Genomic DNA, 24975 nt, shown 5'->3' on the forward strand with positions numbered 1-24975 from the left:
ATGTAAAAGATTAAATTTTTACGGTAGAAAGTATTTTTAAATATATTATTCCGAACCTTGCAGCTCAATCTAAAATTTTAATAACTGTTCTAGATTTGATTACAAATCGCAAGCACATAATACAATATATTATATAAAATATTTTTTTACGAGTATTATTCGAAATCTAAAAAGTGAAACACGATTATTGAATTCGATTCGGATTATTAAATACATATTAAATCCTGTATTATTTTCATCCCACTTAATTTCATTCCTAATTAAATCATCTCTCGCGAAATGATCTGCACACAAATAAATGTACATGAACGATTTGCATATTATAATTTCATTTTATATATGCGAAAATCTTTTCTCCACATGTAATTATTTTTTAAATATAAATTTATATAATCACACATACATTTTTTCTAGTTTTTAAATTTCCCTTATTGATATAATAAATACCTTGTACTGTTAATTACTAATTTATTACTACTGTATCTCGCTCACGCGAGATTGCAAGAAAAATGTGCTAATATATTTTTGACGCGGAAAATTTTGCAAACGAGATATAAATCACGGCGGGAGAGAAAGATAGAAAAGGAGAAAGAGAGGACACAAAGGAGAGGGTGAACCAGGCCAGTATACTGCAGCAGTTAAGGGGACCTGTTGGACGGAAACGCAATGGAATATGGGTCGCGACCGGGATTTACGGAGACGACGCGTTCTTGTTTTTACTTATGCGTCTCGCGTCGCTGAAATTTTTCCGCTCCGGAAATGCTCGAATAACGAAATGCACCTGCGTGCATCCAGTGGGACAGCAGCCGCGCTGCATCTCGTCGGGCGGAAGACAAATAGTATCACAAATAGAACGCGGAGGCTCCACCATGGATTTACAAAGCGGCGGTACTGCGCTTCGAGAAGCCCGAAGAAGCTTTTATTATTATTATTATTATTATTTTTTTTTTTTTTTTTTTTAATAAAATCAAGGCTTATACATGGATTATGCTATTTATCGACGTAATTTTGACGTAAAAATTATATTCCAATAAAAGTGATTTATTCTAATGATAATAAATAATAGTAAAAGATGTGTGTATGTAACTTCAATGACAATAAAACAGAGAAACAGAGACGTCTCGAATAATTTATCTATCGATTGCGGAAAAATGCATTATATCATACACGGTAAATTAGTGAATTATTGATTATTATATATATATATAAATGTAAAATATATATATATTACTCATTTATATATATATATAATAATATATATATATATATATATAATAATCAGTAATATATATATATATATATATTACTCATTTTTCATAAAACATAATAGGACGATCGCAATGACGGTCATGGCGTAAATATATATAATTTCCACGATGATATCGCACATAATGTTATGCATTATATCGTTATCACGAGCGCGTTATCAGTGCGGGTCATCGTTTTTAGTACGCGCATATAGTCGCGGAGTGTTGCTTGCGCAAATGCGGATAATTTCCACCGAAGACGAAGAATTTGCATATATACATATATCCGCGAATTCTCCCGACCTCGCGAAATGACCCCGGGAATGTAATGCGATGCGACCGCGGAAAGCCCAGGAGGATATACGTAAAGTAACGCTGGTCAGGGTACGCAAAAGGAGGAGGCAAGTGGGTTAGTAGGTGACTCGTGCTAAACAGTGCACAGGAGTGTCCCGACATTGACCTATATGTCTACTTTGTGCGTGCACTCGCTCTCCCCTCCTTTGACCCTTTCTTCTCTCTCTCTCTCTCTCTCTCTCTTACTCTCTCTTTCTTTCTCTCTCGCTGCCTCTCTTCCAGCATCCCCTCCAGCGATGCACTTTCCAGCCAATTGCATATAGGGTCCGCTTGCAGTGTGCACTTGCCCCACTCTACTCGCCGACACCCTGGCGCCGAATCGCCGCCGGATTATACCAGCGGACGATGGTGCGATCGATGCCCTACACCGGGTGACGAAACTCGACCCAGGCATGAGACTCTGAAGTAGTGTCCTCCCGAACTTCTTAACATCTTCATTTATACGTTGTAAGTTTTTTCTCTCTCTCTCTCTCTTTTCTCCATCGTGCATAACGACGGACTTTTCGGAAGCATGACCGAGGTGATATTATGTCGACATGAAAGGAAGGAAACTTAAGTGAGTTTGTTGCCGTCATCGTTATTCAAGATAAAAAAGTTCATCTCTATTAAAGTTTGTAATTAAGAAAGATCCAAAGTAGAGTTCTTTGCCGCAGCGAAGAAACAAATAATCATACTAAAAACGCGCGTGTAAAACGCGTGATATAAGAGAAATCATATAGAGTATCATTTCTTTTTTTAGCCAAGTGTTTATCAGAATTTCAATTTGAATATCTTTCGTATATAGTTCTTCATCTATAATTCGTATAAAATTAATTTTAAATATCGAACTCGTATTTTTACAATGAACTTTACAAATCATGAACTTGCACCGTGTCTTCTAAAAATGGGATTAATATATACTTATTTAAAAATCCGAATCTATATAGTAATCAAGTTTTATTTTTACGATTCAAACAATACTTATATAAGAAATAATATTTTATATATTGTACTTGCGAAAAATAATTGGATTTAGAACAATAGTCTTACAAGTATTTTTTATCGTAAAGAAGAATCAAATCCTTTATAAATACTCTTCGAATTCGAAGATAAATAAGTTCGAATCTATATCTATAAGATATCTATAAGATCTATCTATAAGATACTCAATCCCGTCGCTAGTGCCTTGACTTTGAATGCCTCATACTTTCGTTACCGATTACCAGAATCAGACATTGAATTCGTGGAGGTGGAGAGACCCTATTTGGACGTGATCCCTCCAGCGATCTCTTACAAACAGCTGCTAAGCCGCCATCGCGATCTCACCTGTCGTGCTTTCATCGTCATCGTTGTTGTCGACCTTGACGAGGACAAGGCGATAATAAATCGTTTCGTAACGTAATCTGCGTACGCAGAGTCGGTAGTACGGCGCAGCACGGACAGGCATAGCCTTGCGGAAATATAAATAGTGCCGGCCTACGGAGAGGAAAAGGATGGAGAATAAAAACAGAAAAAAAGTAGGAAAAAAAAAAAAGAAGTCAAAGTCGCAAGTCAGTCACACTCGACGCGCTTTTCTCACGCCTAGCGCACTTTCCTTTCCTCTCCGGCACCTCATCTCGTGCTCGGAGCCGCGTGTGCGTGCCCTCGAGAAAAGGGGCACGCGCAATCCTTATATCTCCTTCCATCCTCCCTCGCACGCGTTACATAACACGCGCCGTGTGGGAAGCCGCGCGCGTTTCGTTTCCACCGCGCGGAATATTACGGTATCGCTATGATACTATATGATGAATAATCGTCCAGTATACATGGTAGTTTGATCATGCTGGTGATTCCGCGGGAACAATATCGCGACGGTAATTACATTATGGAGATGACAGTCGTGGGCGCGGTAACGATCACACAGGGACAAACAACGTTGCGGCTTTACTATAAGAGTAAACGCGCGAGTACATATACGCGAAACATGATTTCAAGATGCACATATATAATATTACTTTTTCTTTAACTAATATAGCGAAAAATAAATTCTTGCGTAAATGATGTAAAATGTATGTATATAATGTTAATTTTTAGGATAATTTTCCATCATAAGAAAATATGGCACAAAATGTCTACTCAAATCTTGTAAAAAAAAATCTTCCAGGTATTTTTCGTTTGAAATTCTAAATAAAGAATATTCGTAGATGCAGGTTTTTAAAATAAGTTTCTTTATGTTTATTTACTAATATTTTCTATTTACGATTACAAAGAAAGTTGTTAAGAATAGCATTTAATATATGATTTATTAATCGTATAATTAATTTGGACAACGTACAATATATCTAAACACTGAAGATATATATGCAAAAATATAAAACAAAAAATAATTCATTATAAGCATCCTAGGAAGTACTAATTTATTTAAATATTATTAAAAAATTGAACAGTTTTGAAGTAGTAATTTAAAAAAAAACTTGTCTTAAGTCCTTCAAAAACTAAACATATGTTTATAGTTCAATAATAAATCCCATTTCTATTCTAAAAAAAAACAAAATAAAAACTAAATATGATATTTATAAAATCAAATATTTTAAAGAGAGAGAGAGAGAATAGAATTTTTTAAAAATTTTATGAGAAATTCCCAGATTTTTCAAGGTAAACAAAATCTTTCACAATCCCCAGTTTTCCTGGTTTTTCCAGGAAGTAGACATTCCAGTGCAAAATGTGATTTTATGATGTGCAAATCTTATACATTTTCTTAAATTAATGTTACAGCGAAATATAAATTCTCACGTAATATCATAAATATACAATTTTGAGGAATTTTTAGAATAATTTTATACATTACGAAAAAATGTATTATATCTTGTAATGAATCTTCAATTTGTGATGACATAATAGTTAAAGAGTAGAAAAGAAAATCTCATATGCGAGATGAAGAATTGCAAATTTGCCGTTCTTGATTCTGGATGCATGCAGATAAAAAATATTCATGGAAAACAAGCTAGTATATCTTCGCATATGAACCCTCCCTCTCTAAATACATAAAGGCAAAGATCAAAGATGAAGACAATATTTTAAAACTAATAGATAATATTTTTTAACGATCAAGTATTTTGTTGAGAGCCTTCTTCTCGTTCCATCTATACACTAAGAACAGAGTATCGAACATGATTCTATTATCGCCTCAAAACGCGACAAAACGCGCGCCTTTATCGCATCGCGTATTTAAAACTTTTTATGTATCGTATATACACATATCTACTTCTCGTTGCGCTGGTCATGCACGCGGCCTACGACTCTTTCAATTTTTCCTTTTCCTAAGCTCGCGAAGTGTCGCCGTAGAGCGATTAATGTCACAAAGTAAATCAAATACGTCACGTATCGCGATAAGCCTCGAAGAAGCAAGAATCGGTCGCCTAGAAACATGATTCTTTATAACGCAAGACTTTAATTATCATTTTTTAAAAATTCCTATGAGAGAGAGAGAGAGAGAAAGAGAGAATTCAGAAAAACATTTTTTTAATTTTTTCTCTATAAATAATAGAATATATAATTATATAATTGTATTAAATATGTAATTATATAATATATAAATCTTTAAAATAGAATATACACATAATTAATATTCTATTAAATATTTTATACACACTGTTCATATTTAATAGAATATTGATGGATGAAAAATGAGAAGTATATAAGATCTATTAACATTTAATAAGTTATATTGACCAAAGGTCTGTTTTTTTCTTTCATGTCATATATATGCGCGAATCGCAAGCATTGCATCCTTTCGTCGTTTCACGATCGACAAGTAATAATATATCGTCAGTTTTCCTGCGCGTGTCTATCGCAATTGGCTAAAATTGCCCGGTCGTGCCGCAATTCCTGCTACAATTCTATCAATTCCACATCGATCGGCGGTTGAAACTCGTGTTGGAATCGCGCCACGTGTGCATTCTGTGTTAGATATATCTCTAAGAGAAGTTTGCATCTTCGTAAATTCCATTTTGAATTTCAATCTCGTGATTTCTTTAGAATTCTGAATAGCTTCTCATGAAAAAATTCCAAAACAATGGGATCCAATATTCAAACCAACGAATTAAAAAAGTCGAGGTTTTAGAGAGTTCTTTCGAATTAAAATTTTCAAAATTTTTATCGGTCAAATTTTTTGTCTTTGTTTTCAGAAATCTAGAGAAATAGTATCTTAAGAGTTCTATTGAAAAGTATCAGATATTCCAATTAATTCTAATTAAAATATTATAATTTATAACCAATTTTAATTTAACAATAATTAAACGCACGAAATTAATATTATTTTTTCAATTTATTTTTAGCATCATTATGAAAACTTTTTCCATTTAACGAATTTTTCTTTATTTTGAAGCGACTCGAGCAGATAGGAAATTTGATGGGACAAGGTCTAGAGAACAAGAAAGAACTGACCGTGAAAAATGTATTACTGAGTTATTTTAACCATGATTATTTTAGCCTGAGTTATTTAAGAGATCGGATGTCGTCGTGTAGCAAAATGACATTCGCGATTGATGCATGAGGATCACTTTTCTTTGCAATTTTTCTCATCTATCTCGCTCGAGTTCCACAAGTTTATACCTATACATCAGCTGCGATTGTTTCGTCGCGATTTAAAAACTCGGGATTTCTCAGAAGAAGTGATTCACTCTCTAATTCTTTATAAAACTAATTTATCAACCCAAAAATATATCGAAAAATTTCTCCAAAAAAAAAATGAAATAGAAATTTTACTTGGAGGTAAAATTCGCGCGAGACAGACCTTGAAAATGCATAGAATTAAAACGCGCGTGTGATCGCGCAACTGCGGGATATCTTAATTACTACCCGCATACATACGCATACACATAACGACGACGGTGCATATAATAACCGTCGCGCAATCCGCACGAGTCCGCACTGTGTGACTAAATTATCAGTACGTGTTTAATTAAGCTGGGGGCAGCGCGTTGCGCTGCAATATTCCTTCCGGCCAAGGTCGCCGCAGGTCTGGCGAAATAATTGGCGAACCGGGTCTCGAAAACGACGACGACGCGTGTATCATCGGATATAATCGCCGGGAGTCTCGGCGTTGTTCGTGGCGAGACTCTAAAGTCAAGGGAAAAAGTGGACAAGACACAAGCACAGATGCGTATCGGCGCGTTTAAGAGAACCTCTCCCTCCCTGCACTCCCTCCCAATGATAATTATAATCCCACGAGGAAAAAAGAGAAGCAAACGCGCACAGCAAGAAATACGCGTATAATTGCACTTCTCCTTATCAATAGCACACGAACAAATAACTCGTTATGTAGCCGTCATTATTCTCTGATTTAAAAATTAATTTTGCTTTCGAACGATTAAACCCGCTAATGACACATCGGATTATTCAAGTAATATTCGAGTACATAATTTACAACGGGCGGAATAATTAATATTTCGCTTAAATTATTCAGATAGTTACACTTTGTACTTACGGTACTACATCATTTTGCTACAGAGCGTCGTTAATAACTAGCATCGATAAAGGACGTGACGGAAGGAACAAAAACCAATAACCTATTTTTTAAATAACGTTCATTCGTGCGTAGAATATTAATAATGCGAATTTTGCATTAATTATTGCACATATATCTCGTTTAATCCGATTCTATTTTGGAGCAAAAAATATTACGAATTAGTGTGCATTAGTGTGCGTTAGCGTGATCGCCGATCGCCACATATATTCATAATGCAACACGTGTCGTTTAAACATTCAAAGAAATATATTGCGTTCCATTCCTGTGAATTATTTCCTATTGTAACATACAGAATCGCACGATATGCGATTTCAAATGGTATATGGTTGTATCAATTCTACAGGGTGCCCTGAATAAAACGCAATCAATTTTTGTTGCGCTCCCCGACAATAAGAAATTAATTTCCTTTTGTCATTTACCTACGGTTATTTATCGTCAACTATTCCGTGTTACCGTGTCAGGGACAATAATTTCACGGTCGTTGTGATAATTTCACAACAAACGCGCGAGTGTTTAAAAGTGCATTTTCTCACGGTGACGCGGCAGATCTAAAAAAAAAAATCTCTATCAATGGCGTGATTCAATTAAACTTATTTCCATATTAAATGAGTACCTATTATCGAAAAAATTGTATTCTCTAAGTAAGAAGACTATATACTATATACACTATAAAAACTTCTTTCAACAGATATTTTTAAATGATTTTCTGTATACTATAAAATTCCTTACAAAATCTCTTAACAGAGATACATTCTTCAATATTTCTAAAATATCCTCTAAAACTAAAAAAATATTCTTTGTCAATAACAAACAGTCGTATGTTTTTTTATGCGGACCATTTTTATATAGTCATATAGTGTTGCAACAACATTCTTTGCATGTGTGCTATAAAATATTTTATAAAAATAAATCATATTTCGTTTTTACAAACTAGGAATAATATTAATTATGTTTTTTTTGCAATCTTTAGAGGATTCTCTTCTTAAGGTAAAAAGATTATTTTATTTTAGAACAAAATATTCTAAAAATGGGAAATTCTTAAAATGAGAATACAATTTTTTCAACGATGAATTTTTCCCACAAATGAAACAAAGCTGCAAAAAATGCAGTTCTATGTATGCCATTATCAATCTCCATATCACTGGGTAATCGTGCGGAAGCTCCGTGACAAACGCAAACGCGATATTCGCACGCGCGATGTATAAGAAAACTGTAAAAGGCTAGTGATGTGTGAATAATTCGCCTTCGGCCTTCGGGTGCATATAAACGCTACGTATACGATAGGTGTGTCCTGTTCCGCGGTGAGCAACCAATGTCACTGGGTCGACGCATTCTCTGCATTCGCCATGAGAAACTGGCAACAATGCGGCGCGCGGTGCAACAATTGCGTAACGCGATTGCGCAATTAGCGATCTGCCTGAACGGAATCATCGCAGCGCTGCGCTCTCGGATCGCGTGCTTGCAATGATCGATCAATAAACTCGCTTGCGTGTCGCGTCCGTATATGCGTCGACTATATTGTCTGTCAATACGGCATTTTCGCGCCGATTCATCGCGCTGATGATCGTCCATTCAATCGTGCGAGAACGATCATCCTCCGTCGACAAAAGATACAATCGCGTCGCTCGTAATTATGCTATGTAATTCGCTGATCGTTTGTCAAATAATTATTATCGCAAATAGAATAATCGAATTATATCATCTCATTCGGAAGCAGACTTATGATACTGGGTATAACAAAAAATTAATGAGAAATTTCTTACTAGTATTCATAAAAGATTCAAACATATTTCATCCAGATTTGAATGGACTTGAAAATACTGTTCTTGTTTTTCGGGGTACCTATTTATAAAGAGTTCGAATTTCTCGTTCAGGTTCAAGTGTATTTGAAAATACACAGAGAGAATTTTGTCTTAGAATTTTGGAAAAATATTGATATCTATCACAAAAAAATATAAAATATGTTCAATTAATTTTACTTTGTACATAGTGAAATTTACTATTAATATTTTTTATTGTGGTAAATATTAATCAGAAAAAAAAATAAATCATAAAATTCTTCCATGCTGTCCCACGATTATCATGAAATTCTAAGAGAAAATTCTCTTCATATACTATTTTCTTTTTTTTGAAAGTAATCATAGAGTTCAAAAATGAAATAAATTCGAAGCTTGTAAGATATTTAATCCCATCGCTAGTTGTCGCGAAACGAATAAGTCGCGTCAAAATTTCTCGCCCACGCCACGAGACTGTTTTGCCTCTGAATAAAATCGGTTACATTTATAACTGCAGGACGTCCTGGCCGATACGACAAGTCGAATATCTAAATAGCGAATGTGCATGTCCTGCGCCTACGCTTCGCGAAACTCTATCTCGTTAATTGGCGCGAAATCCGAGCGAGGAGGCCGTTAGACGATCGAGTACTAAAGACAACAATGTATTTGCAATTACAGATACCGCGGTTTCTATACGAGAGTCAAGGTACTGCATTTAAAAATTTTCATCTTAATGACGATTAACAACGATGGCGAGTCTCTATCTTTGCGATTTCATAGATAGCGCGCGTGAAAATCGATTAACAAATCGAAAATATCGCATTTCATGATAAGCCATTGCGTTTTTTACAAGTTTTTTTTTACAGTCTTTCTTCCAATCTTATCGATATGTGTTTCTTCTAGGAAAGCACCATACGGACATATACAGAACCTACAGTTTTAGCGTAACCGAAATGACGCTGGCAGATGTTCGACCAGCTTGCTAACTGAGACTCGTTCGTTCTAGAAATCTAAACATCTAATTCAAAAAAAAAAAAAAGAAAAAACGATGCAACAGGCAAGACAAAGTCACTCGTTGCATACAAAGAGAATCTCATTTAAATTCTTTTCTTATTCATTAGTCTAAAAAGGCAACATTTTAAGAATAATGATAAATTATTCTTTGTTTAACTTCTAATGAAGGTATACATACAAACATTTCAAATATGCTTTTAATCTTTTGAGACACCGTATACATACATTTGAAAAATCTAAAATAATCTTTGTAATGAAACGATAAAAAAAAATATTTGTAGCAACCTTTAAAATTTTATATATCTTATCTCTCGATATCTTGTATCTTGCGTGCTGCTCTCTTTTCTCTTTCTGAAAAGTGCAGTGCTCGTTTTAAGAAATCCTGAATGCTGAAGCAGACCAGTAGAAGCTAGAAGAATATAACAGAAGCAGAACGTATAAGGCATCGTCTGATGCCTGCAGTGCATGGTGCAGGAGGACAGCGTTGCAAATGAGAAGAAGCGAGCAAAAGATAAAGAGGGGGAGAGAAAAAGACAAGGAAAGAGGGAGATCGTGAAGAAGGACAAAAAGAGCGAAAGAGGAGGAGAAGAGAAGGATGGAGAAGCATACATAGTAGAGAGCTCGTCCTTGGACTTATATAACGAGGAAGAAATCAAGAAGGAGAGAAAAGAAAGAGAAAGAGAGAAGGTTCGCGCGCGCGAAAAAGAACAAAATGCTAGGCGGATAGAGTACATGAATTAAAAATGGAAGGATAAAGGGCGACGTTAGCCCTACGAAGTCTGCAGCCTGCGAATTCCCGGACAAAGGATTTCGGGGAATTTTATGGGTCCTTGTGCAGGTCAGAAAACTCAAATGCAGCGACCCCGGCCTGCAATGGCCTGCACTTTTTCGCTCCCCTTTTTATCCCTTTTTTTCTTTTCTGAAATACCAATCATCGACCATATTTCGTTTTTAATAGCGAAACTAGCTTCTTCGTCAAGTACTTACAATTAATATAGAATCCATTTCTGAACTCTGAACATTTTTTCCTTCCATCGTTTCCGTGATCAACAGATCTAATACATGTGTATATAAAATGTCTTGGACAAACATGAAATATTATTTTAGAAATTTTTTAGAATTTCTAATATTATAAAGTATTTTTAACAATATGTTAAAGCAGATCTTGACGTCGACGCAATGGGAGAAGAGAGGTTTCAGTCAAATTATTTGGTTTAATATTCTTCTTTTTACTCTAAAATCAATGACGAGAAAACTTGTGATCTCATTATCACATTTAAAAAATTTTTCATATTTTTTTCGGAGTTTCAATTTTTTAATTTTTTTTTTAAATTTGAAAGGGAGGTTTTAATTTCAAAACTTTTCCTAGCATCCACTATAGTATTCTAAAATATTCTTTCACAAACGGAAACCAGAGAATTTCTCCTTTTATATACATATATTTATGTACATACATATATATCTGGTTAACTTGACCATGTATCAATTTATTACGCGCGACTAAGTCGAGTATTAATTCATCTTCCAAGATAATTCACGAAGATCATCTTAAAAGATGGACTGTCACGCTCGCGCGAGCGCAGTCTTGAAAAGCGAGAGAAAAGCAACGTAAGAGACGACGCGACGGTATGCGAAAAAAAGAGCACCGAGAAAAAGGAACGAGGCGAAGAGTCGCGGCCGTGATCTCGCGGAGACCAGAATGAATGCAGAAAGGTCGGTGCGGTTGGGTCGCACAACACATAACCATCACGCCAAACTTAGAAATGCGCCACCGCGAGAGCAGCAATTTTGCTCATGCGCGGGGTCCGACAAGATTATTTATCGCGCTTTCCCTCCCTTGTGTGTGCAGGGATCATAATATTTATCAGCGCGCAATTTTACATTCGCCGCGCTAAAACGGTCAATTAAAATCGCGAAGTCAATAAACGAATCATACAAACGATACGAAACTGCGGAATAATCGGATAGTGGCCGCATTGATTCTGGTATATTCTTTTATACTTAACATTCGATACCAATTTGCCGGATTTTGAAAATAGGAATCAATCGATTATTGTTACCCAGCGATTCTTTCGATTGAATGCAAATAAGTCGAGCGCGATATGAATTCGCACAAAATGCAGAAAAATGATCGATAATTAGCGATGCAAGTAAAAATATCAGATTCATCGAATAAATTATATGTTGAGTCAACAACCAATTGCAAAAAAATGTGCGAATATATTAATTGTGTAGTTTGTTCGGTCGATTCATATTTATATATTTAATTGGTTGATTAAAGCGCTAGTTTCATTCATCCAATTTTATTTGTATTTTATTTTATTTTAAATTTTATACTTTGCAAAAAAAGCTTCCGGTGAAAAATATTCCGATAAGTATATAAGTTTTTTTACGAGAGAGAAGTTTCTTATGATAAGTTTTTGTGATAAGTTTTTTTATATATCATATATAATTCGAGTAATAATAATAGTCTATTAAACATAAAATAAATATAAAAATGTATTATAATCTTAAATATAATAAAGATGAATCTCGCGATACAAACATTCAACTATGCTTGAAATTGGCGTCTTATTTTCTGGAAACTCATAAATAATTAAAAGTTGATTTTATTTACAATAGTTCTAGAATTACTGATAGTTTAAACAAATAATTCTAATAGCCATTAAAACAACAAAAATGCCTTATTAGGACAAACTGAGACGACATCATACAGCTATGTGAAACTTGCACCTGATTATCGCAAAATTAATTTTTTTAATATGAAAAATGATAATATTTCATTTGTAGTCAATTAAAAAATGTAAGAAATTAAAATAATGAACAGCACTTGACTTTAAGATATCTCGAATTTCATTGCAGTCTTTTTTAGAATTAATTGTAATTGTTTGTAATAATTTTCGTTACATTTGTAGTTGCACGGTTTAAAAATTACAATTGTTTAAAAAAAATTGTCAAAAGTGATATTTGTGTTGGTCATTTAAAATTTTTTTTTTATTGATAAGACGAATAAACGAAACAAGGAAACGAAATTATTGTTACTAAAAACAATTACAAATGACTAAAATGATACAAATGATTCTAAAAGAGACTGCACAAACAGATTTGAAATATTTTGAAGTGGAGTGTTGGTAATTTTTTCGCTTTAAGATCGATATCGATCTATCTCCACTTAAAGACTTAAGTGTAAAGACTTGATTAAAGACCATGAAAATCACTACAAACAGCTATAAACAAAATGCTATAATTTTCCGTATCAAAAAATTAATTTATACAAAGTTGGGCGCAAAATTCGCGTAGTTAAAGATTTCATAGTGTATATATAACGACAAAAAATTCAAATTCAGATATAAAAAGAACTAAGAGGCAAACAAAATTAGGTTTTACAAAAATTACAGTAGGTTCTACAAAAATTATTTTTTAATTTCTCTACACTTATTTCGAATATTTCGGTTCCTCAGCATATAAATTAATTTTTAAAAAATTATATAATTTATATCTTTGGTAGTTATTCACGATGATTGAAGACGACATGATAAGAAAATATTAAAGCCTTGTGTACAATAAAGAAAATATTAGAAATAAATATTAAATATTAGGTATGAAAATTATTTTAAAATAAAAAATCAAAAAAACTATTGTAAAATATAAATAGTCTAATATAAAATATAAAATAATACAAATTTAGTACAAAGAATTTTCACTAGCTTATTCGCTCTTCTACTCCTTTATACTCGAATTTGTATTTTTATATCGACATCTTCTCGATTCTATCTATATACAGAGTGTTATAATACCGGAACAGCAGAATAATTCGAAAAATATGAGTCCTAGAAAAAATGTCAAGTACTGGATTTTTATGATTTTTTCCTGGCTATCTGAACGTCAGATAGACAGAAAAAAATCATAAAAACCCAGCACTCATATTTTTCGAGTTATTCAATTATCTCGGTACTTTTATAACACTCTGTACATTATTTAAAAATAATTCTCTTTCCTAATATTTAATATTTATTTCCAATATTTTTTTATTCTGCGCAGAGCTTTACTTTCAATCTTTTTATCGCCACTCGTTTTTTTCATGCGAGAATTCACATTATTTCGGCAAAAGTGAAAAGGAGGTCTCCTCGCTTTGAGTCACGGAGTCGAAGAGCTGGATCGGGGCGAATGCGCGCCGGGGGGTTGTACGACAACGACGAGGAGGACGACGACGGCGACGGCGACGACGACGACGACGACTCAACGGGAGGGTTAATTCGCGGTGGCTTGAGGTAGGGCGCGCACGAGCGGTCGGCAGGTGTCGCCACGTCGCGACGTGGCACGGCATGGCAGGTCAGCCACCAGCAGTCACCGTACTCGGTCAGGCGATAATAATTCTCACGTGTGCGCGCCGTTTGTCAAACGACATCGTGACTCCGATTCGGCCCTCCCCCTCTATGTAGGTTAAAGACACGCAGTTACGGTCGCGCGACGTTGCGCAACGCGGAACTCCCAAATAGTAGCATAGTATCTTCGCCGGGAAAATGGGGGAGTTCGTCGAGAAGACTCGCGCAATAACTCGGTTGGATCTCAGATTTCTTCACCACGTGCCGCGAGCGATCCGCACGAGGTCGGTATACCTCGGAGAAGTCGGCCGCGCGCACGAGACGCGATCGTGAGCGAGCGAATGTGTGAATGGACGCGCACGGAACGAGAAGGATGTACGCGGCTCTCTGGTACAGTCGCGGTCAAAAGCACGCCGCGTGACATAGATTCGATCGCGGCGATTTTCGCGAGAGCCCAGGCGTCCGACGCGATCTCACGCCGTCGACGTCCGTAGTTCGAGCGTCGAGCGCGGACGCTCGCCCTGATGAAGACGCGGCGCGAAAACGCGCCCGTCGTCGCCAAGCGAACGCGGTCACTGAACCAGTTCCGTTTCGACCCTGACACTGCCATTGCCCCCGGGGGCGTCGCGCGATTTGTGTCATAGTCACATACAATATTGTCGCTGTTTTCTCACGCGGGTTAGCATCCTCGAACGAACTTACCTCTCTCGGAGGACTCCATCGTCACTCTGCGACGTAAGCTTGCGGATCTCCCGGAGGAGGGAAATTTGGACTCGTACACGGGATCTTGAGAATCTTCGCGCTGGCGGACGCACGTGGAGAGTCCCTCTCTTGGCTCACGACGGCTGGTCGATCAGCACGAAAATTCTCAGCACGATATAAACATGGCCGGCCGCGCTCGGCCGTACGGCTCCCTGGCCTGTCACAGTCGCAGCGGGAGGGTCGATGAACCTTTACCGCGGATGCGAGACGGCGTCGCGAAAGGGTACCCGGCCGTACGAACCTTTTTCTCGGGGGTCTGCGGGGATAAACGGCGTTGCACCGTAGCTCCGGTGGGCGCGACCTAAAAATAGATCGCGAATTCGGCGGATTGTTTTGACTAATAATGCGCTTCGCAACCTACTCGCTGATGGCGGCACTGAGCGGCGAAGCCCCATCGGCGGCGCTGCTGTTACATACGCGCCGAAGCTTGGAACTGTCACACGCGAAATATAAATATATAATATAGGCACAAGCGCGTGCTAGGCGATTTCGATTTTATATTAAAAAGAATATATTTTAAAAATAATGTAAACTTGATTTATATATAAATATTCGAATAATATTTTGACAGAAATCAGCTGATAACTGTCGAAACATATGTTGACATAAATCAGCTGATAACTGTTACAAAATATTAATCGAGGATAAAGTAATATAACATAATTTACAACATATTGCTATTTTAATTTTCATAACATATTATTATTTTAAAATTTACATAGTGAATTAACTCTTTAATCAGCTAATTTCTGGTTTTAAAATATTAATAAAACGAAAATTTGTTAATTTTATTTTGAAACAATATGTTATAAAAATTAAAATAGTAATATGTTGTAAATAATATGTTATTATACTTCAAACTCGTCTGATAATTTTGACAGTTATCAGCTGATTTCTGTCAAAAAATATTAATCGAAGATGAGATATTATAATATATATAATTTATAGCATATTACTATTTTAATTATCATAACATATCATTTTAAAATCTAATTAGTAAATTAACGCTTTAATCAGTTAATAGTAATATGTAGTAAATAATATATTATAATACTTCATTTTTGATTAATACTTTTTGACAAGCATCAACTGATAATTGTCAAAAATATTAATCGAGTTTATAATGTATTATAACATTATTTACAACACATTATTATATTTGTAACATATTATAAAATTTAAGTAGCAAATTAAAACTTTATGCAACTGATTTCTTTTAAAAAATATGAATAAAATGTTAACTTGTTTACTAAATTTTAAAATACATATGTTATAAAAATTAAAATAATATGTTGTAAATAATGTGTTATAATACATTAAACTCAATTAATATTTTTTGACAGAAATCAGCTGATTTCTATCATAAAATATAATCACTTTAGACTGAAGAAGATATAATAATTTTTCAATATTCAATATATTTAAAGCAGTTAAAAATTTTTATATAATTTTAATAATAATTATATTATTTAATTATATTAATTTCAATGTTTCTAGAAAAACTCGTCTTGTTCGAGGACAACGATTTCTACGAAAGAGTACTATCCCCGAAACGTAATCTTTCTCTTATCATATAATACTTTGTATCGATTGATAAGTCGCGAAAAAGTTCAGTACACAAACTGCAGTCGAGAATGCAGAGACCTCATATACCGATAACTGTCAAATGCTATTTGAAGTTTAAATGATACCTTACAAGATAAATTCCACGATTACCGACTGGGACGATCTAAAATCTATACATCTGTACATACATTGTCGTACGCCATCTTATATCGCCATTTTATTCATCCTTTATACTCAGCATAAGGCGACTGCGAAAATGGACATCAATGTTTCACGACGAAATATCGTGAGAGTGATGACAAAAGCGTGATTAAATGATTATTGGGAGCGCATGAAACAGTTAACGCAAAGATCTAAAATCTATACATCTTTTGTCGTACGCCATCTTATATCGCTATTTTATTCACCCTTTATACTCAGAGCACAAGGCGACTACGAAAACGAATATCAATGTTTCACGACGAAATATCGTGAGAGTGATGACAAAAGCGTGATTAAATGATTATTGGGAGCGCATGAAACAGTTAACGCAAAATGCAATCAAACGAATATGCACTCACCGGTCGATGAATCCGAATTAAGTATCCTCATCCTTCCCGGAGGATGGAGAGGAGATGGAAGAAGAAAAGCCAAACCATCTTCTCATAAACGACTTGTTCGTCATAATGCACTTGAGCTGATGAAATCAGCACACTAACTAATTTTTTTTCACTTCACAGACACTTGTAGATTTATTCCACTTTAAGCCGACCGAAGAAAACACACTTTTCACTTCACAGACACTTGTAGATTTATTCCATTTTAAGCCGACCGAAGAAAACGCAAATTTTAATACGGCACCCCCGCCATTTACGTCCGGCGAGTGAATCTGACGCACTTAAGCCAGCACGGATGCTCGTTAGAATGATCCGTACGGGCTTCTGTAGCCCGGCACAGGAACCACAGGACCCATCAAAGTAGAATCCAGCGCAGGACCCAAGTGGCGCGAGACTAAAGTCTCCCGTTTGAATATCTCATCTCGCGCTGTGATTGGCCGAAGTTAATAGATATTTCTAACCAGCTCTCAACTGTGATTGGCCGAACGTCATGTCGTATCGTAAACAGCGCTCAGCTGTCATTGGCTGCTACCGCGTGGCGCCTAAAATTAAAAATTAAATAAGACTTGTATATATAATTTGTAATTTTCATATGTTCTTAGATTTATTATGTTAAAAGATTTCTCAAAGTTCGTAATATTATTAGATTTTTTTATATCTCTAATATCAATTTTATTTAATCTTTAAAATTAATTTTATTGTAAATAAAACGTGGAAATATATTAGGAGTATTTAGTAAAATGGTGATTAATTTTAATGACTTTTTTACTAAGTATACTCCTAATATATTACATAATATAATATTACATGTAATATATCCTCTGCCAGTACTGAATTCTATAGTTTACGTCACGTATACTATAGATTTTCAGCTGGCTGTAAATTTACACGCATAACATAACCACTTTCTTCTGTTAGAGAGTGAAAATTGAATATAATAAAAGATTTTTATAATTTTATCTACATTATAATGACCGGGAATGATGTCAAACAGGCTCTCAAAAAGTTGGAATTTCCTTATTGCGCCAGAGAAGCTCTATGCAGAATTGGTACGAATAGCATAAAGGTTATCTCGACAATAACAAGCGTAAACTATATATGTAAAATAAAATTAATATTCTACAATATTAATTCTAATATTACAAATAACTGTATATACATCTAAATATAATATATTATTAATATTAATATTAGAGTATAATTACGTCATAATTATATATTCTAATAAATTAATAATATAATATATATATATCTAATATTATGTTCTAGTATCTAATATTACAAATAGTTGTTATATATCTGCATTAGTTAATTTTTTATTCAAGAAATACTCTGCTGCAGACCTGGTAAACAAGTTGATCTGCAAATGGACTTGATATCGGAGTTTGTATTTGGGGAGCTAGAGAAGCGGAAGAAACGTAACATGACTATGGCAATACAAGAATTGCAGTTGATAGAGATTATGAGCGACTTCTTTCAAAGTCCAGGTGGTACTCCTGCAGTACGCAATGCTCTCTTTCTATCGCTGTTTCCAGCAGACAGTCCCAGATATAAGACTTTAGGTAACCTGGTATCTTTGGCAATTGCCACGCAAAACAAAGCGGTTCTAAATGCAGCTGGCATTTGGATGCAGCAATTGGGCTCCACCTCGTTGCAAAGTGTGGGACTGGCAAGGCATATACTCAACGACTATTTCGTACTTACTCCAAAATCCATTGATAAGCTGAAGCAGTTACCTGTACTAACACCACATTTTACTGCAAACTTATTAACAGCGATAGGTGAAGTTTATCAAGATAAAGATCCTCCTGTGGAGCTGCTGAGATTAGTAGGCGAATGGATTGATGAGAATCCAAGTTTATTGTTGACTCCCTTAATAGATAATCTAGCATTGCCCACTGGTGGAATTCCAATGACACCGATAACACCTATAGCAGGTCTCTTCAGGTATTTTGTGTATTGTAATTCTTAATACAAGAAATAATAAATAAAAGCGTCTAATATTAAATCATTTATTTTTTTGCAGGTGGTGCATATTGAGTCCTCTGCGTTATGTGGAAAATACAGAAAGTCAAGAAGAAACGCGAAAATTTTATTCCAAGGTTCAACAGTTGCTCATGGATTCGGTATTACGTCTGAATAATAGCGGTAGCAATAAGCACGCGATATCGGCTCAGCATTTGGCATCCACTACTCGTTCATTGATGGCGAACTTACAAAATCGCACCAATATAGACACGGCTTTGCGTGACTTAGCCATGGAGCGATTAGCGCAAGCCGTCAGCGCGGCTATGTCTGCAAACTGTATTTATGGAAATAAACGTATATATTTCATACACATATTTTACATATAAAAAATGTTAGACGCTTATATATAATATATATCTATCTGTTACAGAGGAACTATTAGCACTTCTGCAACCATTATCGTATCAGCATTTCTTAATCGAATGGACATTACAAACTTATGCAACTAAAGCAGCTTGAGACACCCTGATGAATATTTCAGTAATGACTTGGTAATTACTATTTGTACATAATTATTATTTAATTATAATTACAATAATATTTGTATAATTACAAAAATTATTTGTTGTAAAAAATACAATCTTATTTGATTTAATTACCTAATGTTTTTAATTACAATATTTAACTTATTTAAAATGGCTTGAATGTTCGTTTTAATTTCAGTTCCTGTAGTCTCTTTTTATCCAATTCAAATTTTTTTCGTAATTCCACTATGTCTAAAAAAAGTATCATAAAAATTAGATATCTTTAATAAAAATTTTACATTACAAAAATCTTGCAATTTAAAATTACACTTACTTTGCTTCTTTTCCTCGCGAATTTGGAAAGTATAGAAATTAAGTAACTGTTTCTTTTTCTTGCGTTGTTCTTCCTTTTGTTGCACCTTGCCAATGGTAGATTCTTTTCTAGATGGTGCAAATTGCCCTCTTTTCTTCCCACCTGATATGGTTACCCAGCCTTCATCGTCCTCTTCTACATTCTGTTCTTTTGCAATACGATCTTCTATCTGCTTGTCATATAGAGTTAAATATTCCTCAATTTCTTTTTTTGTTTTTTGCTCATCGCACAAAGAATCATTATATTCTTTACACCATTCTATTTGAAAAATTAAAGAAATAATTAAAAAGAACTTAATATAAGAAATATAAATTGCTTTCACAATATAAAAAATAATATAACTTACTTCTTAATCCTGTACGGCATTTATTTTCATTACTGTTCAATGTGATGACACAATCTTCTGACAGTTCTAGTGCCTTATCCAAGGAAGACTCTTTTTGAAAAACAATATATGCAGTCTTGAATCCTTTCGCTTTTGTAAATTTAATAAAATGTACATCTCCACAAAGTTTGATGAATGCATGTTTCAAACAATCAGTGGTTGCATATGGTGGTATATTTAATACAAAAAGAGTTTTGTTCCTGGGATATTCAGGTTCTTGATTTCTTACAGAGTGTTCCTTAAAAAATAGCTGATGCTTATCCGAACTGTCTGCATTAAAGCGCATCCATAATGCTGTAATTCAAAAACAAAAGTTTGTTGTGAATATAATTCAGTATATATTATTAAAAAGAAACTTTTTCTTTGTACATATTTTTTAAAGGATATATGTAAAATAACTTACTTTTGAAACCTTTTGTATTTTGTTTATTGGTCATTATGTTTGAATTCTTACAGTATATTTTTATTAAAAAATTTAAAGTGAGCACATCAAACTGAACATTTATCTATTTATTATTATCTATTTATTATTATTTTGTTTTAGTACACTGAAAGTAAGGTTATAAACACATGGGATCACTGCAATATTGCATATATATTCTATGCTCTATATAGTCAATTTGATTGGTCGTGTTGCTTTTAGATAGTGTTTTCTGATTGGATGATTATAATCAATCGAAAGATCTCAAATGCGATTAATTCTGACTAAATAATTATGTGTGACAAGGAATTAACAAATAGTAATGAATAATTAAAATAAACACAAAACTATCCTATATTTTTTAAATAAAACATTAAAATATAAAAGATAAGGGAAAAATGAGAGATAGAGAATTTTTAGAAGAAATCGATATTTCGATTTTAAATATCGATTCTAACTATCGATCTCGATATTTAAAATTTAATTCTCAAAGTTGGATTTAGCGCGCGTATACACGCATACTTGTTATTGATTTATTTCATCTCTTATCAAAATATATATATATATATATACTTTTTGATAATTATAACAAAACTTTTAAAGAGGACAGTCAAACAATTTCAAATTAATTTTATCCCGAACAACTGAAATCTTTTATACTCTTGCATACGTGTCTACTTTACTTTGAAAGTGTGAATAAATTTTTTCATTTTATGTATTATATATTTTTCATATACATACCTTTATCTATATATATATATATATATATATATATATATATATATATATATATATAGTATAATATATAAACAAATTTTTTAAAGTTATATAAAAATATATAAATAAGTCATGTGGTCATTATTTAAAATATATTTTTCGCTCTCTGGACAGATCAATATATGGCATACATATTACGACAAATGAAGTGTCATTTTTCCTCGCTACATTGCAAATAATCAATTCAAAGTGGCGAGAAAACGACGCATTGCACATGCATAGTACATGTTGCGCAAGCGATGTATGTATTTACACAAATGTCAGGGACATTATTTGAGTCATTTAGCGCGTGCAGTCGATTTAAATAATAACACTTTGATATCTCTTGTTCGTTGATCCAAAAATTCACCGCCCTCTTATATTTTCAACTGCATATATCTCTTGTTTTTACCCTTTACTTCTTGCTTCTTCACATCGGAGCTTGAATCAATAGCTATTTCATTTTACATGTATATAACAGATATATATATATATTATAGAAACTACGAGAAAAATATTATAATATATAAGCAAGCCTAAGATTTAATCTTTTTTTAGAGATAGATTCTATTTAAATTTTGCTGGTCAAAGTAGGATACATATATATTTAAATATTAGAGAGAAAAAAAGAAATAATGGAGGAAAATTGAGATAGGAAAGGTACAACTACAAAAAACGAGTGTATAATAAAAAAATGTCAAACGCGCTCTTTCTATAGACAGCAATTTCGCAAACGTCTGGCCTGTTTTCACGCAAATAATCAAATCGATGCTCGTTATACAAGTCATGGCACCGAGAAATATTGATTAAAGTGCTTGCCTGACCGCTGACAGTGTGCGTTCGTAACGATATCACGGTAGTTATGTGCGGAGGAATTGTTGCACAAGCGTCATCATCGCGCACTCGAAATTCAAAACTGGCATTTTTACTATTGCTCTTCTCGATCGCGCATCTACCTTTGCTGCGAAACGCTGATGCCAAAATACTTCGTGGTGATTTGGTAACACGCGAGGTAAACTGCAAATCAACCTAGATTGATTTTTACAAAAGGAATCGCTTCTTCGCGCTTTTAGCGAAGCTTCAATCTATCTCTCTAGGATAGCAGCTTTGCATGGTCAATATTATTGCGTTATATGTAATATACAACAAAATCGTCTGTTTTAAATGAAATGACTGAATAAAAAAGAAATTCATTAAATTTATATATGTATTACAGAAAAATTTCTAAATGATAAATAATAAATAAATAAATAAGAAATAATGTCTCTAAAAGATACAATTTTTTATAGTCAATAGTATTATGTATTAACAAAATCATCTGTTGTAAATAAAATATGACCGAATAAATTCTCATTAAATTTATATGATTTAAAAACTATATAAAATTATTAAACTATTAAAAACACAAAAATTATATACTGAAATGCAATGTGTATAAATATTTTTATAATTTACTTATTACTATATGATTAATATTATTTAAAATATACGAGCAATAGTATTGACTGCAACAACTGTTTTATGCTGTTATTATTTTTCAATAAAATGACTAGAGCTTATATATGCTTAAAATGTTAAAAAAATTTATGCGTGACTTTACGATAAATATTAAAATAATTATTTTTTTTCAGAACTGGGCATTCGTCGCGAGATTCTGTTTTTTAACAGAGCGAGGTACTTTCCGATACCATTTTCGATTAGGAGGTGAAGAGCGCGACTTGAATCTGTTGCTCTATTATGATGGACCTCATCAGTGGCCCACCGTCTATCCCTCCAACAAGACTTGTCAAGACAAGGAGAGTATTCTTAACATTGATTACGGTCAAATAGTACCCTTGAACACGTCGTTTCGCTTGTCGGGATGCGTGGAGAGCGACGACGGTGTAATCGAATGCGACAGTCAGAGAAGATTCATCTCAGCACGGCCGAGATGGTGGTTCATAGTTTTAGCTGACTGCTCTTCCAAGACAGGCTTGAACGTCACGTACTGGATATCGTTGACCAACGCACCGACTGGTACATTCTGGAAGGAGCACTTCTCCGCGGACGAATTCTGCAAGTAATTTGACCTTCACGTCAATCGGTGGGACGTAGAGCATTCTTTTTAATTGGACTTCTCGTTTTTGCAGATATATTGCCGCTGTTGATAGCGGCCGCCTGCATCTATGTGATAGTCACTACGCTCAGTTTCTACGTGGCGCTCCAACTACGCTCTAGGAGACTGCTGCACGTATCCTACAAGCTGTTCATGATCTCCGTGTTGTGTCAATTACTGGGCCTGTTGTGCGAGATTTACAGTTACGTCAATCTCGGTCTGAGGGGAGCACTACCTGAGAATGCTCATTTATTGGGCCAGCTCTCGGCAGCATCCTCTGAAACTCTGTACACGGTGCTCATGCTGCTGCTTGCACTGGGCTACACGGTTACCAAAAGTGTCCTTACATCATCGCAAGTCCGATGGATTGTACTGTTTGCCAGTGTTACTACTATTTGTCAAATGACGCTGTATATATATCAATCTGAGATCTTCGACCCAGGACTGGTGCTGTACATTTACGAGTCGCCACCAGGTTACGGCTTAATAGCGTTAAAATTGATTGCCTGGTTCGTGTTTGTCACTCGTTGCTTCAAGACTATCAGGAAGCTCCATACAAAGCTCCATTTCTACTTTTCACTGATTATCCTGGGATCAATGTGGTTTCTCTGTCATCCTCTAACGGTATGTTTCATACATCAAGTTTTATTTGAAATATTTTTTGATCACTTGTGTGTACCTATTTAAACACAAAACATTCTATATTTAATAAAAATGTTTAATAAGATTTTTTTACTTCTACAGATATTGACTATCACTCTATTTGTGGAGCAATGGGTGAGAGAAAGTGTCGCTAAAGGAAGTTCCCTTTGCATTGTCTTCTTGGGTCACATAACATTTTTATATGTAACTCGACCATCTGTGAATAATAAGCGTTTTCCATTCCACATTAGAACATGTCAAGTTATGCCTATAGGTGGTCAGGGACAGGATCACAGCTACGAACCTGGTTCTCGAACCGCTGTCACGGCATTTACTATCACACGGCCACACGCTTACCTTAATCACTCACGATAGAAAAAAAATAGTAGATAGGAAAGTGCCACTATTGATGGAATGCACTCTTATTGAAGTGGCTGATGAAAAGCAATTTTTGTGATATAAGTATATTTTTTTACTATCTTATCAAAATGAATATTCTAATTTAGATAGTCGAATAATAATAATATTGCATATTTGCCATTTCATTGGCAAAGATTTATATTCTAAACATTTATGACTTTTATCTTATCCAGTCACAAAGATATTTATAATAAAGCATATGATGCAATTTCAAATTATTCTTCCTTTTAATATTATAAAAAAGGTTTTATCCCCTATATATTC

At 34.4% G+C, this 24975-nt stretch overlaps 4 protein-coding genes across 5 annotated transcripts in view; 2 read left to right on the forward strand and 2 right to left on the reverse strand.

Moving 5' to 3' along the window:
• Positions 1–15299, reverse strand: part of usp (retinoid X receptor ultraspiracle) — a 78372-nt gene extending 63073 nt beyond the window's left edge. The window contains exon 1 of the mRNA XM_029312342.2: positions 14906–15299. Within this exon, the coding sequence (XP_029168175.1) occupies positions 14906–14924 (19 nt within the window). The 5' untranslated portion in view covers positions 14925–15299. The remainder of the gene's footprint in view (positions 1–14905) is intronic.
• LOC114938384 (integrator complex subunit 15) lies at positions 1903–19750 on the forward strand. 2 transcript variants are annotated; one of them, XM_029312348.2, is made up of 4 exons: positions 1903–2048; positions 18453–19074; positions 19154–19449; positions 19526–19750. In XM_029312348.2, exons 2-4 carry the CDS (start codon positions 18494–18496, stop codon positions 19612–19614), a joined length of 966 nt encoding a protein of 321 aa, XP_029168181.1. In that variant the 5' UTR covers positions 1903–2048; positions 18453–18493; the 3' UTR covers positions 19615–19750. The 2 variants fall into 2 exon arrangements, with proteins under 2 accessions (XP_029168181.1, XP_029168180.1); XM_029312347.2 differs by lacking the exon at positions 1903–2048 and adding an exon at positions 17900–18176.
• On the reverse strand, positions 19651–21040 carry LOC114938270 (ribosomal RNA-processing protein 7 homolog A). Its single transcript, XM_029312137.2, has 4 exons — positions 20781–21040; positions 20339–20671; positions 19954–20250; positions 19651–19871 (listed from the first exon to the last, which is right to left on the reverse strand). Exons 1-4 carry the CDS (start codon positions 20812–20814, stop codon positions 19786–19788), a joined length of 750 nt encoding a protein of 249 aa, XP_029167970.1. The 5' UTR covers positions 20815–21040; the 3' UTR covers positions 19651–19785.
• A 1271-nt stretch (positions 21041–22311) lies between these two features.
• Positions 22312–24910, forward strand: LOC114938169 (transmembrane protein 145). The gene is made up of 4 exons (XM_029311966.1): positions 22312–22566; positions 23186–23609; positions 23684–24273; positions 24394–24910. Exons 1-4 carry the CDS (start codon positions 22417–22419, stop codon positions 24664–24666), a joined length of 1437 nt encoding a protein of 478 aa, XP_029167799.1. The 5' UTR covers positions 22312–22416; the 3' UTR covers positions 24667–24910.
• The last annotated feature ends 65 nt before the right edge of the window (positions 24911–24975 follow it).

Source organism: Nylanderia fulva, unplaced genomic scaffold (assembly GCF_048542155.1).
Source record: "Nylanderia fulva isolate GAGA-0341 unplaced genomic scaffold, ASM4854215v1 Scaffold17, whole genome shotgun sequence".
Classification (NCBI taxonomy): domain Eukaryota; kingdom Metazoa; phylum Arthropoda; class Insecta; order Hymenoptera; family Formicidae; genus Nylanderia; species Nylanderia fulva.

Bases quoted from the DNA above. Each gene is read 5' to 3' on its own strand.
- LOC114938384 (XM_029312347.2), top strand. From the start codon at position 18,098: ATGACCGGGAATGATGTCAAACAGGCTCTCAAAAAGTTGGAATTTCCT. The intron at 19,075-19,153 runs GTATTTTGTGTA...ATTTTTTTGCAG, and splicing joins CCTATAGCAGGTCTCTTCAG to GTGGTGCATATTGAGTCCTC. The intron at 19,450-19,525 runs GTATATATTTCA...TATCTGTTACAG, and splicing joins CTGTATTTATGGAAATAAAC to AGGAACTATTAGCACTTCTG.
- LOC114938270 (XM_029312137.2), bottom strand. From the start codon at position 20,814: ATGACCAATAAACAAAATACAAAAGGTTTCAAAA. The intron at 20,672-20,780 runs GTAAGTTATTTT...TTTGAATTACAG, and splicing joins AAATACAAAAGGTTTCAAAA to CATTATGGATGCGCTTTAAT. The intron at 19,872-19,953 runs GTAAGTGTAATT...TACTTTTTTTAG, and splicing joins TCGCGAGGAAAAGAAGCAAA to ACATAGTGGAATTACGAAAA.
- LOC114938169 (XM_029311966.1), top strand. From the start codon at position 22,417: ATGTGCGGAGGAATTGTTGCACAAGCGTCATCATCGCGCACTCGAAAT. The intron at 23,610-23,683 runs GCAAGTAATTTG...TCGTTTTTGCAG, and splicing joins CTTCTCCGCGGACGAATTCT to ATATATTGCCGCTGTTGATA. The intron at 24,274-24,393 runs GTATGTTTCATA...TTACTTCTACAG, and splicing joins TTCTCTGTCATCCTCTAACG to ATATTGACTATCACTCTATT.